Here is a 13,537-nt window from a genome sequence, read left to right as displayed (position 1 = left end):
AGCGACAGGCCTTTTTCCAGACCTTCTTGCAGGAACGCCAATACTGAAGAAATTGGAGCAGTGAAGGGAGAAAGTGAGCCTGCCTCACACCACAATGCAAAGGTATGCCAAACCCTGGCGTAAGCAGTAGAGCGCTTCCTCGCTCTCAGCATAGTGGCGATGACCTTGTCTGAGAAGCCCTTCTTCCTCAGACGCTGCCGCTCAATAGCCAGGCCGAAAGACCAAAGAGGGAGGGATCCTCCATTACCACGGGACCCTGATGCAACAGGCCCAACTCCGCTGGCAGCTGCAGAGGGCCGTCCACTGAGAGCCTGATCAAGTCCGCATACCAGGGACGTCTGGGCCAATCCGGACTCCCCAGGATTATCTGGCCCGGATGCTTTGCCACCCGGCCCAGCACCCTGCCCAACATGGGCCAAGGCGGGAACACATAGAGAAGCTCCTGTGTCGGCCACTGTTGGAGAAGAGCATCTACTCCCAGAGATCGAGGGTCCCGTCCTCTGCTGAAAAAGCGCGGCACTTGGCAATTGGCTGATGACGCCATCAGATCTAGGCTCGGCTGGCCCCAGCGCTACGTGATGTCCAAGAAGGCCTGAGCAGCATTCATGACTCCCGCAATGTGGGCCGCCGACAGCTGTTCCAGGTTTGCTTCCGCCCACAGGCATAGCTTCATGGCCTCCTTGGCTAGAGGGGCGCTCATGGTACCTCCCTGGCGATTGACATAGGCCACAGCCGTGGCCTTGTCCGACAGGACCCGTACTGGCTTCAGCGCCAGGACCGGGAGAAACTCCAAAGGCGCCAACCGAATGGCTCTGAGTTCCAGGAGGTTGATAGACCACTTTGCCTCTGCAGGGGACCAGAGCCCCTGCGCTGTCCTTCCCAAGTAGTGGGCTCCCCAGCCCGTCAAAGAGGCGTCCGCTGTGACGACAACCCACTCCGGGGTCATAAGAGGCATTCCTGCGGACAGCTTGTCTGGCCTCAGCCACCAGCTCAGCGCCTTGCGCACCGCCGGATCCAAGGGAAGGCGAACAGCGTAATCCTCCGAAGCTGGAGTCCATCGCTGCAGCAGAAAGAGCTGTAGTGGTCTCATATGAGCCCCGGCCCAGGGCACTACTTCCATCGTGGCCGTCATAGAGCCCAACAGCTGCACATAGTCCCAAGCCCGAAGAGGAGAGGCTACTAGGAACTTGTCCACCTGAGCCTGAAGCTTGACAATCCGATTGTCTGGCAGGAACACTCTGCCCACTTGGTAGTCGAATCGAACTCCCAGATACTCCAGGGACTGAGTCGGGCGCAGCTGGCTTTTCTCCCAGTTGATGATCCACCCCATGGAGCTCAAAAGAGCAATCACCTGGTCTGAAGCTCTGCCGCACACTGCATAAGAGGGGGCTCGGATCAACCAGTCGTCCAGATAAGGATGGACTTGTACTCCTTCCTTGCGTAGGAAGGCCGCGATGACCACCATTACTTTGGAGAAGGTCCGCGGAGCAGTAGCCAACCCGAACGGGAGGGCTCTGAACTAGAAGTGTCAGCTCAGAACTGCAAAACGCAGAAAGCGTTGATGAGGAGGCCAGATGGGAATATGCAAGTAAGCTTCCTTGATGTCCAAGGATGCCAGGAACTCCCCTGCCTGCACTGCCGCTATAACAGAGCGGAGAGTCTCCATCCGGAAGTGCCGAACTTACAAGGCCTGATTGACCCATTTGAGGTCGAGGATAGGCCGGACAGAACCTCCTTTCTTTGGTACCACAAAATAAATGGAGTAACGTCCCTTGCCAAGCTGATCTTCTGTCACCGGACCGACCGCACCCAGGCGGATCAGATTGTCCAAAGCCTGCTGCACTGCCACAGCTTTGACCGGAGACTTGCAGGGAGAGTGCACAAACCCGTCTCTTAAGGGTCGGCAGAACTGTAGCTTGAAGCCGTCTCTGATGACTTCCAGCACCCAAGCGTCTGAAGTTACCCTGGTCCACTCGCCCAGAAACGAGGATAGGCGTCCTCCAGTCTGCTCTGGGCCATGGACCAGCGCCCCGTCATTGGGTATGAGACCCTGGGGGAGGACCGGAGGAGGCACCTCCGGGACGGCGGTCTCTGCGAAAGGAATGCTGCTTGGGGGAGAAGTTCCTTATGAAGGAAAAGGGGGCAGAGGAGCCCGACTTGCCCGGGCGATACCGACGGGCTTCCTAAAACCGTCCTTTGGAGGAACCGGGGCGGGCACCACTGGCTCGAGCCCTGACCTCCGGTAACCTCTTGCCCTTAGACGTGCCGAGATCGGTCACAATCTTGTCTAGCTCGACCCCAAAGAGTAGCTTGCCTTTAAAAGGCAACTTAGCCAGGCGAGACTTAGAGGCGTGGTCAACAGACCAATGCTTTAGCCAAAGCCACCGCCATGCAGAGACTGTCTGAGCCATACCTTTAGCCGAGGTTCTCAAGACATCATACAGCAAGTCTGCCAAGTAGGCCAAGCCCGATTCCAGGGCTGGCCAATCAGCCCTCAAGGAAGGATCCGAGGGGGGAGCCCGCTGCACCAGCGTCAGGCACGCCCTGGCCACATAGGAGCCGCAAATTGAGGCCTGCAAACTTAAAGCAGTCGCCTCGAAGGACGATTTTGAAGCCGCCTCCAATCTCCTGTCTTGGGCGTCCTTTAGGGCCATGCCACCTTCCACCGGCAACGCCGTTTTCTTAGTCACCGCAGGGATTAAAGAATCCACGGTAGGCCCAAGAAAGGCTTCCCGTTCACCTTCAGGCAGAGGATAGAGGTGGGACATAGCCCTAGCCACTTTAAGGCTCGCTTCTGGGAAATCCCAATGAGCCGAAATCAAGGTGTGCATGGCCTCATGCACGTGGAAGGTTCTAGGCGGGCGCTTCGTCCCCAGCATAATGGCAGAGCCAACAGAGGCTGAGGGAGAGACGTCCTCCGGAGAGGAAATCTTCAAAATGCTCATGGCCTGCACTAACAGGTTGGGCAAATCCTCTGAGCGAAAGATCCGTGCTGCAGAGGGGTCATCCGCTCCAACCGAGCGGGAATCCGTCTCCTCCAAGGAATCCCCAAAGGACCGTTGTGAGAACTCAGATACGCTGCCCTCATCTACATCAGAGGAGACAGAGTCCTCTAGGGCCTGGAAGTCCACCCGAGGGCGTTTGCTTCCGGAGGCCTCAACCCCTTGATCAGAGGGGGGAGCCGGGGCAGCATTTAGCATAAGAAAAGCCTGATGCAGCAGCAAAATGAACTCAGGGGAGAACCCCCTAGACTGTGCACTTCTGCAGCCTGGGCCACGGCCCTAGACGCACCCTCAACCGGCACTCGCCAGAGCGGAGGAGAAACATGCTGCGCATCCAAAATGGCGTCCGGCGCGAAACTCCGAGAAGGAGCCGCGCGGAAAGAACGGCGCTTAACTTTCACTGCTTTCTTGCCGTCGCCCGAATCAAGGGCGACCATAGCATTAATGTCTCCCACCTCGAGGGCAGCCCAAGAAGAAGCCGTCTGAGCAGAGTGGCCGGCCAAAATGGGGGGGGCGAGCAGCGGGGGATGGGCGCTTATGGCGGGGAAAAAAACGCTGCACCGGAGGACAAACCGGGACACTGACCGGACTCCAAACTGACGCCCAAACAAAGGCGAGTCAGGCTTTGAAACCCCCGCATCCCCGTTAGACGCACACATGCGGTCCGGGGAGCGAATCTTCGCACCCTCGGCTTCCAACGCCATAAGCCACGTGGAGACCGAACGGGGAACCCCCTGCCCGCTATAAAAAGGTAAAATTACCTGCTTCTCGCTCCAAGCTGTAACGAACTGGTGTCCCAGTGAGCAGCTGCAATAAACGCCGATATAAACGTTGAAATAAACGCCCTTAAAGGACGTTCAATTTTTTTTTTTTTTAATGGAGCCAGTGGGAGGGGGGAGAAAAGGAGGGACCTGGCACCACCAGGTTTGCACTTGCTCAAGAAGAGCCCTCAACCCCAGGTACTCAACAAAACCTAAGAATTAGGCTTGGAGACCTAGCCAGAGCTACTGCTGTGTGTGACCACCACATGCTGAGATAGAGAACATACTGAGGAGTTTCCGGTAGCACATGACCACATATAGGGAGGCAAAAGGATTGCTCTCTATCTCCACCTGCTGGTAGATGGACACAACCCACCAGTCTATGGATTGATCGGCATGATGATATGGAAAAAAAATGTTTCCAAATAAAAACTTGGTAATGCATAGGCACTATACCAGTCAATACTAAGAGTGGAATTATTTCAGCAACAAAAAAAACACATAGAAAACTACTTACTCTTTTCTACAGTCAGCATTTCTACAAGAGAACAAAAGTGGGAAGAATCAGTTCATGTAATTATACAGATGCTAGAACCTACCTATATTATGTTAACCAGCTCTTCCTCACACCCACCAGTCACCCAGCTATCAACATTTCTAATCACTGACTTCAGTTTCAGTAAATAATTATGAAATTGCTCACCATTATCATCAGAAAGCTTTTCTACAAGAGAACAAGAGGGAAGAATCAGTTCATGCAGTAATACTAATATTGGAACATACATACAACTATGATAACCAGTTCTTCTCCAGCACGTTCTAAATTTTTTTCTATGTGGTACCACCTTCATATCAGTCAGCCAAGTTACCAAGTGATCCTCACACCTGTCAGCCACTCAGTTACCTACGTTTCTAATGACTGACTTAGAAACTGGAATAGTTTCAGCCACAGTAAATTATAAAATTACTTTCACCATTATCTGCAGTAAGCTTTGCTACAAGAAAACAAGAGATATTAACAGATACTTAAATATTCCTTTAGGACTTCCTCCTCAAGGATGAATGCATTCACTGTGTAACTCAGCCCTCTCCCTGCAAATAATTTGGCTTCCAGAGCCTCACTCCTGCATCTTCCTACGTTATTGATATCCCAGTGCTGTCTAAAATCTTACCTAAGTAACACAGGAAGTCCATCACTTTTAAACCAGGCAGTCCAGTCAGCAGGAGATTCTCACCCAGTTACCTACATTCCTGATGACTGACTTGGAAACTGGAATAGTTTCATCCATAGTAAATTGTAAAATTACTTACCATTATCTCCAGTAAGTTTTGCTATAAGAAAACAAGAGAGACGGTGACATTAAGAGATATTTAAACATTCTTTCAGGACTCCCTTACCATGGATAAATGCATTCACTGTGTAGCTCAGCCCTCATCCTGCAAATAATTTGGCTTCCAGAACCTCACTCACACATCTTCCTAAGTTATTTGCATCTCAGTACTGTCTAAAATCTTACCTAGGTAACACATGAGGTCCATCACCTTCAAACCAGTCAGTCCAGTTACCTACAGTTCTATTGACTGACTTTGGACCTGGAATAGTTTTAGCAATAGTTAATGGTAAAATTACTCACCAACTCGTGAATGAAATGTTCCTACAAGAAATAAGAGGTAAGAATCAGTGCACACAAATAGAGTCATTAATAATACCAGGGATTTAATAATTCCACTAGAACTTAATTCCCAGAGATGAAGTGCATTACCAAATACTTTGGCCCTCTCCTCACAAATACTCTGGTTTCTATATCCTGCTCCTTCCTGTGTTGCTGGTAGTCACATAACAGCCTCCCTCCACAAGTCTCTAAAATCTTATGGAAGTGACACAAAGTTACCATCTCTATAGCAGATGCCAAATTATGATCATGCACGTCAGTCATCCAGCTGCCTAAATTTCTATAATAACTAGTAAAAAAGGCCCGTTTCTGGAACGAATGAAACGGGCGCGAGCAAGGTTTTCCTGGGAGTGTGTATGTTTGAGAGAGAGAGAGCCAGAGTGAATGTGAGGGTGTGTGACAGAGTGAGACTGTCTGTGTGAGTGTGTGTGTGAGAATGAGAGTGTGTGACAGTGCTCCCTCCCCTGTTCCTAATGCCCCTCACCCCGTTCCCCCCCCCCTCCTTTTCCTCCTCCTTCCCACACTTTGGGTTCCTTAAGGCTTTCAAAAGTCTATGTACCCCAGTGGCCCTAACGCCCAGTATCCGGATACCCCACTGCTTTCTTCCTCACCCCTCCCCCAAGATGTAATACTTTCACGTCCTTCATTTTTTTTTTTAAGTGTCCTATCTACCCTGTGTACAAATGCCCGGCATTCAGATTGTGTTCCTCTCCTAAATTTTCATTTCTTTCATTCATTCAGACCACTTCCGGCAGGCAGGGTCCCAAGCACATCCTGTTGGAGGTGAGAATTATTATATAGGAAGTTTACTGACATAGAACTCTAAGTATTAGAAACAAAGCTGCTTCAAAAGAGTTTGGCTTGTGTCCCCTCTCAAAGATAAAACACTTTTCAGATATGTGAGAATCTATTTAACTTTAGTAAGAAGGTATAGATCAGCAAGATCTTCTTATGAATCACTAATTAAGAATAACTCAAGATGGGCTCCTCCAGGACAGATTGATCTCCTACCAACTTAAACCATCCTGAATGGGCTAGGACCCAATATCAGAGTGAGCATTGACATTTAAAAAGGGGATAGAATAGCTTTTAAACTAGAAACTGGGGGAAGGCCGACAGTCGCTCAAAAGTGGATGGTTTGGAACAAGGTATATTTCAATGCTATCAGCAAGACAGGAAAGATAAGGCATCCCGATAATGAGGTGGCAGGTGTAGACCAGGTGTCTTTAATAAAAAGCAGACAAAAGATTGAAAATTATCACTGTCAACTGCTGAGCAAGATGCAAATAGGAACAACAAAAATAGTTTGAAATGTTCATATGCAAATGCCAGAAGCCTAAGAAATAAGATGGGAGAGTTAGAATATATTGCACTAAATGTAAAAATATGTCTTGTACTGAGATCTCGTGAGCCCTTGGGTCCAGATGGAGAGCTGAGGTTGAAGATAGACACCAGCCCTCCGAAGGACAGCCGAACAACCCCTCGTCTTCACCTGCGGCGACCGCTGTTCCCCGGGAGTTGAACCCCCAGGTGCTGGCGGCCAACAGGACTTCTGGAACCACGGGGTTGGCAGACTGTGGACTGCAGGTGGCATGGAGCCTCGGAGGCCTGGGCAGGCAGCGAGCAGAGAAAGCGAATGCTACATACCTGTAGAAGGTATTCTCCGAGGACAGCAGGCTGATTGTTCTCACTGATGGGTGACGTCCACGGCAGCCCATCCAATCGGAATCTTCACTAGCAAAAGCCTTTGCTAGCCCTCGCGCGCCAATGCGCACCGCACATGCGCGGCCGTCTTCCCGCCCGAAACCGGCTCGTGCCGGCCAGTCTCATATGTAGCAAGACAAAGAGAAGGGAAGACACAACTCCAAAAGGGGAGGCGGGCGGGTTTGTGAGAACAATCAGCCTGCTGTCCTCGGAGAATACCTTCTACAGGTATGTAGCATTCACTTTCTCCGAGGACAAGCAGGATTTACCAACTAACTGAGAGTGTAGCCTGGAACAGAAAAAACATGGGCCTAGGGGGGTGGAGTTGGATTCTAAATCCCGAACAGATTCTGAAGCACTGACTGCCCGAACCGACTGTCACGTCGGGTATCCTGCTGCAGGCAGTAATGAGATGTGAATGTGTGGACAGATGACCACGTCGCAGCTTTGCAAATCTCTTCAATAGTGGCTGACTTCAAGTGGGCTACCGACGCTGCCATGGCTCTAACATTATGAGCCGTGACATGACCCTCAAGAGCCAGCCCAGCCTGGGTGTAAGTGAAGGAAATGCAATCTGCTAGCCAATTGGATATGGTGCGTTTCCCCACAGCCACTCCCCTCCTGTTGGGATCAAAAGAAACAAACAATTGGGCGGACTGTCTGTTGGGCTGTGTCCGCTCCAGATAGAAGGCCAATGCTCTCTTGCAGTCCAATGTGTGCAGCTGACATTCAGCAGGGCAGGAATGAGGACGGGGAAAGAATGTTGGCAAGACAATTGACTGGTTCAGATGGAACTCCGACACAACCTTTGGCAAGAACTTAGGGTGAGTGCGGAGGACTACCCTGTTGTGATGAAATTTGGTGTAAGGGGCCTGGGCTACCAGGGCCTGAAGCTCACTGGCTCTACGAGCTGAAGTAACTGCCACCAAGAAAATGACCTTCCAGGTCAAGTACTTCAGATGGCAGGAGTTCAGTGGCTCAAAAGGAGGTTTCATCAGTTAGGTGAGAACGACATTGAGATCCCATGACACTGTAGGAGGTTTGACAGGGGGCTTTGACAAAAGCAAACCTCTCATGAAGCGAACAACTAAAGGCTGTCCTGAGATCGGCTTACCTTCCACACGGTAATGGTATGCACTGATTGCACTAAGGTGAACCCTTACAGAGTTGGTCTTGAGACCAGACTCAGACAAGTGCAGAAGGTATTCAAGCAGGGTCTGTGTAGGACAAGAGCGAGGATCTAGGGCCTTGCTGTCACACCAGACGGCAAACCTCCTCCAAAGAAAGAAGTAACTCCTCTTAGTGGAATCTTTCCTGGAAGCAAGCAAGATGCGGGAGACACCCTCTGACAGACCCAAAGAGGCAAAGTCTACGCTCTCAACATCCAGGCCGTGAGAGCCAGAGACTGGAGGTTGGGATGCAGAAGCGCCCCTTCGTCCTGTGTGATGAGGGTCGGAAAACACTCCAATCTCCACGGTTCTTTGGAGGACAACTCCAGAAGAAGAGGGAACCAGATCGGACGCGGCCAAAAAGGAGCAATCAGAATCATGGTGCCTCGGTCTTGCTTGAGTTTCAACAAAGTCTTCCCCACCAGAGGTATGGGAGGATAAGCATACAGCAGACCCTACCCCCAGTCCAGGAGGAAGGCATCCGATGCCAGTCTGCCGTGGGCCTGAAGCCTGGAACAGAACTGAGGGACTTTGTGGTTGGCTCGAGACGCGAAGAGATCTACCAAGGGGGTGCCCCACACCTGGAAGATCTGTCGCACTACACGGGAATTGAGCGACCACTCGTGAGGTTGCATAATCCTGCTCAACCTGTCGGCCAGACTGTTTATGCCTGCCAGATATGTGGCTTGGCGCACCATGCCGTGACAGCGAGCCCAGAGTCACATGCTGACGGCTTCCTGACACAGGGGGCGAGATCCGGTGCCCCCCTGCTTGTTGATGTAATACATGGCAACCTGGTTGTCTGTCTGAATTTGGATAATTTGGTGGGACAGCCGATCTCTGAAAGCCTTCAGAGCGTTCCAGACCGCTCGTAACTCCAGGAGATTGATCTGCAGATCGCGTTCCTGGAGGGACCAGCTTCCTTGGGTGTGAAGCCCATCGACATGAGCTCCCCACCCCAGGAGAGACGCATCCGTAGTCAGCACTTTTTGTGGCTGAGGAATTTGGAAAGGACGTCCCAGAGTCAAATTGGACCAAATCGTCCACCAATACAGGGATTTGAGAAAACTCGTGGACAGGTGGATCACGTCTTCTAGATCCCCAGCAGCCTGAAACCACTGGGAAGCTAGGGTCCATTGAGCAGATCTCATGTGAAGGCGGGCCATGGGAGTCACATGAACTGTGGAGGCCATGTGGCCCAGCAATCTCAACATCTGCCGAGCTGTGATCTGCTGGGACGCTCGCAACCGCGAGACGAGGGACAACAAGTTGTTGGCTCTCGCCTCTGGGAGGTAGGCACGAGCTGTCCGAGAATCCAGCAGAGCTCCTATGAATTCTAGTCTCTGCACTGGGAGAAGATGGGACTTTGGATAATTTATTACAAACCCCAGTAGCTCCAGGAGGTGAATAGTCATCTGCATGGACTGTAGAGCTCCTGCCTCGGATGTGTTCTTCACCAGCCAATCGTCGAGATATGGGAACACGTGCACCCCCAGCCTGCGAAGTGCCGCTGCTACTACAGCCAAGCACTTCGTGAACACTCTGGGCGCAGAGGCGAGCCCAAAGGGTAGCACACAGTACTGGAAGTGACGTGTGCCCAGCTGAAATCGCAGATACTGTCTGTGAGCTGGCAGTATCTGGATGTGCGTGTAGGCGTCCTTCAAGTCCAGAGAGCATAGCCAATCGCTTTCCTGAATCATGGGAAGAAGGGTGCCCAGGGAACGCATCCTGAACTTTTCCTTGACCAGATATTTGTTCAGGGCCCTTAGGTCTAGGATGGGACGCATCCCCCCTGTTTTCTTTTCCACAAGGAAGTACCTGGAATAGAATCCCAGCCCTTCCTGCCTGGATGGCACGGGCTCGACCGCATTGGTGCTGAGAAGGGCGGAGAGTTCCTCTGCAAGTACCTGCTTATGTTGGAAGCTGTAAGACTGAGCTCCCGGTGGACAATTTGGAGGTTTGGAGGCCAAATTGAGGGTGTATCTTTCCGGACTATTTGAAGAACCCATTGATCGGAGGTTATGAGAGGCCACCTTTGGTGAAAAGCTTTCAACCTCCCTCCGACTGGCAGGTCGCCCGGCACTGACACTTGGATGTCGGCTATGCTCTGCTGGAGCCAGTCAAAAGCTCGTCCCTTGCTTTTGCTGGGGAGCCGAGGGGCCTTGCTGAGGTGCACGCTGCTGACGAGAGTGAGCGCGCTGGGGCTTAGCCTGGGCCACAGGCTGTCGAGAAGGAGGATTGTACCTATGCTTACCAGAAGAGTAGGGAACAGTCTTCCTTCCCCCAAAAAATCGTCTACCTGTAGAGGTAGAAGCTGAAGGCTGCCGGCGGGAGAACTTGTCAAAAGCGGTATCCTGCTGGTGGAGCTGCTCTACCACCTGTTCAACTTTCTCTCCAAAAATATTATCCGCACGGCAAGGCGAGTCCGCAATCCGCTGCTCGATCCTATTCTCCAGGTCGGAGGCACGCAGCCATGAGAGTCTGCGCATCACCACACCTTGAGCAGCGGCCCTGGACGCAACATCAAAGGTGTCATACACCCCTCTGGCCAGGAATTTTCTGCACGCCTTCAGCTGCCTGACCACCTCCTGAAATGGCTTGGCTTGCTCAGGGGGGAGCTTGTCCACCAAGCCCGCCAACTGCCGCACATTGTTCCGCATGTGTATGCTCGTGTAGAGCTGGTAAGACTGGATTTTGGCCACGAGCATAGAAGAATGGTAGGCCTTCCTCCCAAAGGAGTCTAAGGTTCTAGAGTCCTTGCCCGGGGGCGCCGAAGCATGCTCCCTAGAACTCTTAGCCTTCTTTAGGGCCAAATCCACAACTCCAGAGTTGTGAGGCAACTGAGTGCGCATCAGCTCTGGGTCCCCATGGATCCGGTACTGGGACTCGATCTTCTTGGGAATGTGGGGATTACTTAGTGGCTTGGTCCAGTTCGCCAGCAATGTCTTTTGAGGACATGATGCATGGGTACTGTGGACGCTTCCTTAGGTGGAGAAGGATAGTCCAGGAGCTCAAACATTTCAGCCCTGGGCTCGTCCTCCACAACCACCGGGAAGGGGATGGCCGTAGACATCTCCCGGACAAAGGCCGCAAAAGACAGACTCTCGGGAGGAGAAAGCTGCCTTTCAGGGGAGGGAGTGGGATCAGAAGGAAGGCCATCAGACTCCTCGTCAGAGAAATATCTGGTGTCCTCCTCCTCCTCCCACGAGGCCCTCACCATCGGTATCAGACAAGTTCACGGACCTGTGTCTGAAGCCGTGCCCGGCTCGACTCCGTGTAACCACGTCCACGGTGTGGGCGTCGAGAGGTAGACTCCCTCGCCCGCACCTGCGAAGTTCCCTCCGCCGACGTCGTCGGGGAGCCTTCCTGGGAGGTGACCACATAAACCTGAAGTGATCATGTGGGAAGCCTTCTGCATCGGCCCCTAAGGATGAAAGCATTCACTGTAGCTCAGCCCTGTCCCAACAAATAATTTTGCTTCTAGATCCTCACTCCTGCACATCTCTGTTGTTATCCACATACACTGTAACATCAAACTTCTCCCAAGCACTGCCTAAAATCTTACCTAGGTAGCACTGGAGGTTCAACAACTTTAAACCAGGCAGTCCAGTTATCAAGAGATCTTCACCCAGCTACTACATTTCTATAGATTGACAGGGACTGGAATAGTTTCAGGCACAGAAAATAATTGTAAAATTACTCACCGATATCAGCAGAAAGCTTTGCTACAAGAGAACAAAAGAGGGAAGAATGAGTGCACACAGACATAGATATTAGCAGGTATTTAAGTATTCCTTCTGGATTTACTCCCGAAGCACAAATGAGGTGTGGAGAAACATTTCTGTTTCCAACTTGGACCTGATGCTCAGACACCCTAATGTCAGCTACGAGCTGGCATAGGGATTGCAGCATTAAGGGCACCCTCGTTAGCTGCACTATGCATTGGAGGGGGAATAGGAAATTCCCTGGTCTGCATGCTGATTGCTCTGTTCTTCAGCGCATGTGTTGGTTCCTATGCTCTGATCCTTCTGAGCACTGTGTGCTTCAAAATGCAGGTGGTAGTCTGGTGCTAATGGCCTCCTATGCCTGTATTTGCTTCTGAGTATCGGGGCATGAGTAGCTCAGCCATCTCCCCACAAATAATATGGCTTCCAAATCCCCACTCCTACACCTTCCTATGTTATCGGTATCCACAGAATCCTTCCCAGCACCCTCTAAAATCTTTCCTAGATAATGCATCAGGTCCATCACCTTCAAACCAGGCAGTCCAGTTATCAAGAGATCCTCACTTAGATACTACATTTCTATAGAACGGCAGGGACTGGAATAGTTTCAGCCACAATAAAATTACTCACCATTATCTGCAGTAAGATTTGCTACAAGAAAACAAGAGAGACGGCGACATTAGCAGGTATTTAATATTTGTCCTGGATTTATTCCCTAATGATAAATGCATTTAGGGGCCCTTTTACTAAGCTGTGGTAGGGCAAATGGTAGAGGCTATTAAAAAGAACAAAATAACAGAGCATATTCAAAAGCATGGATTATTGAGCAAAGAGGGGCATTTTTCGAAAGGGACAATCCACGTTTCGATTTGGAAGTCCATGCAAACGTCCCGATCCAGGAGCGGGGAAACCCGTATTTTCGAAACAAGATGGATGTCCATCTTTCATTTCGAAAATACCATCAGGGATGTCCAAATCCTCAAATTTGGTCATCCTTAGAGATGGACATTCCTAGACATGGATGTTTCTGATTTTCAGCGATTTTCGAAACCAAAGACGTCCATGTCGGACACGACCAAATGCAAGCCATTTGGTCATGGGAGGAGCCAGTATTTGTAGTGCACTGGTCCCCCTGACATGCCAGGACACCAACCGGGCACCCTAGGGGGCACTGCAGTGGACTTCAGAAATTGCTCCCAGGTACATAGCTCCCTTACTTTGTGTGCTGAGCCCCCCCCCCCCCCAACCCACTACCCACAACTGTACACCACTACCATAGCCCTTACGGGTGAAGGGACACCTACATGTAGGTACATTGGGTTTCTGGTGGGTTTTGGAGGCTCGCTGTTTCAGGGGGTTAGTGGCCACTGGGGGAGTAACGGGAGGTCATCCCCGATTCTCTCCAGTGGTCATCTGGTCAGTTCAGGCACCTTTTTGTGCCTTAGTCTTAATAAAAACAGTTCCAGGTGAACACGTCCAAGTGTTCGTCAGGGACGTCCTTCT

General features: G+C 51.2%; 1 protein-coding gene across 1 annotated transcript in view; it reads right to left on the bottom strand.

Annotated features, from left to right (window-relative positions):
- LOC115464981 (erythroid membrane-associated protein-like) overlaps nucleotides 1–12,680 on the bottom strand; it is an 89,202-nt gene extending 76,522 nt beyond the window's left edge. Inside the window, exons 1-5 of the mRNA XM_030195374.1 lie at nucleotides 12,665–12,680; nucleotides 12,014–12,034; nucleotides 5,398–5,418; nucleotides 5,075–5,095; nucleotides 4,281–4,301 (exon numbers count right to left, since the gene is read on the bottom strand). Of these exons, the coding sequence (XP_030051234.1) occupies nucleotides 4,281–4,299 (19 nt within the window). The 5' untranslated portion in view covers nucleotides 4,300–4,301; nucleotides 5,075–5,095; nucleotides 5,398–5,418; nucleotides 12,014–12,034; nucleotides 12,665–12,680. The remainder of the gene's footprint in view (nucleotides 1–4,280; nucleotides 4,302–5,074; nucleotides 5,096–5,397; nucleotides 5,419–12,013; nucleotides 12,035–12,664) is intronic.
- Nucleotides 12,681–13,537: the final 857 nt, after the last annotated feature.

This window comes from Microcaecilia unicolor, chromosome 3 (assembly GCF_901765095.1).
Source record: "Microcaecilia unicolor chromosome 3, aMicUni1.1, whole genome shotgun sequence".
Taxonomy (NCBI): Eukaryota; Metazoa; Chordata; class Amphibia; order Gymnophiona; family Siphonopidae; genus Microcaecilia; species Microcaecilia unicolor.
This window is presented reverse-complemented; position numbering and strand designations above follow the sequence as displayed.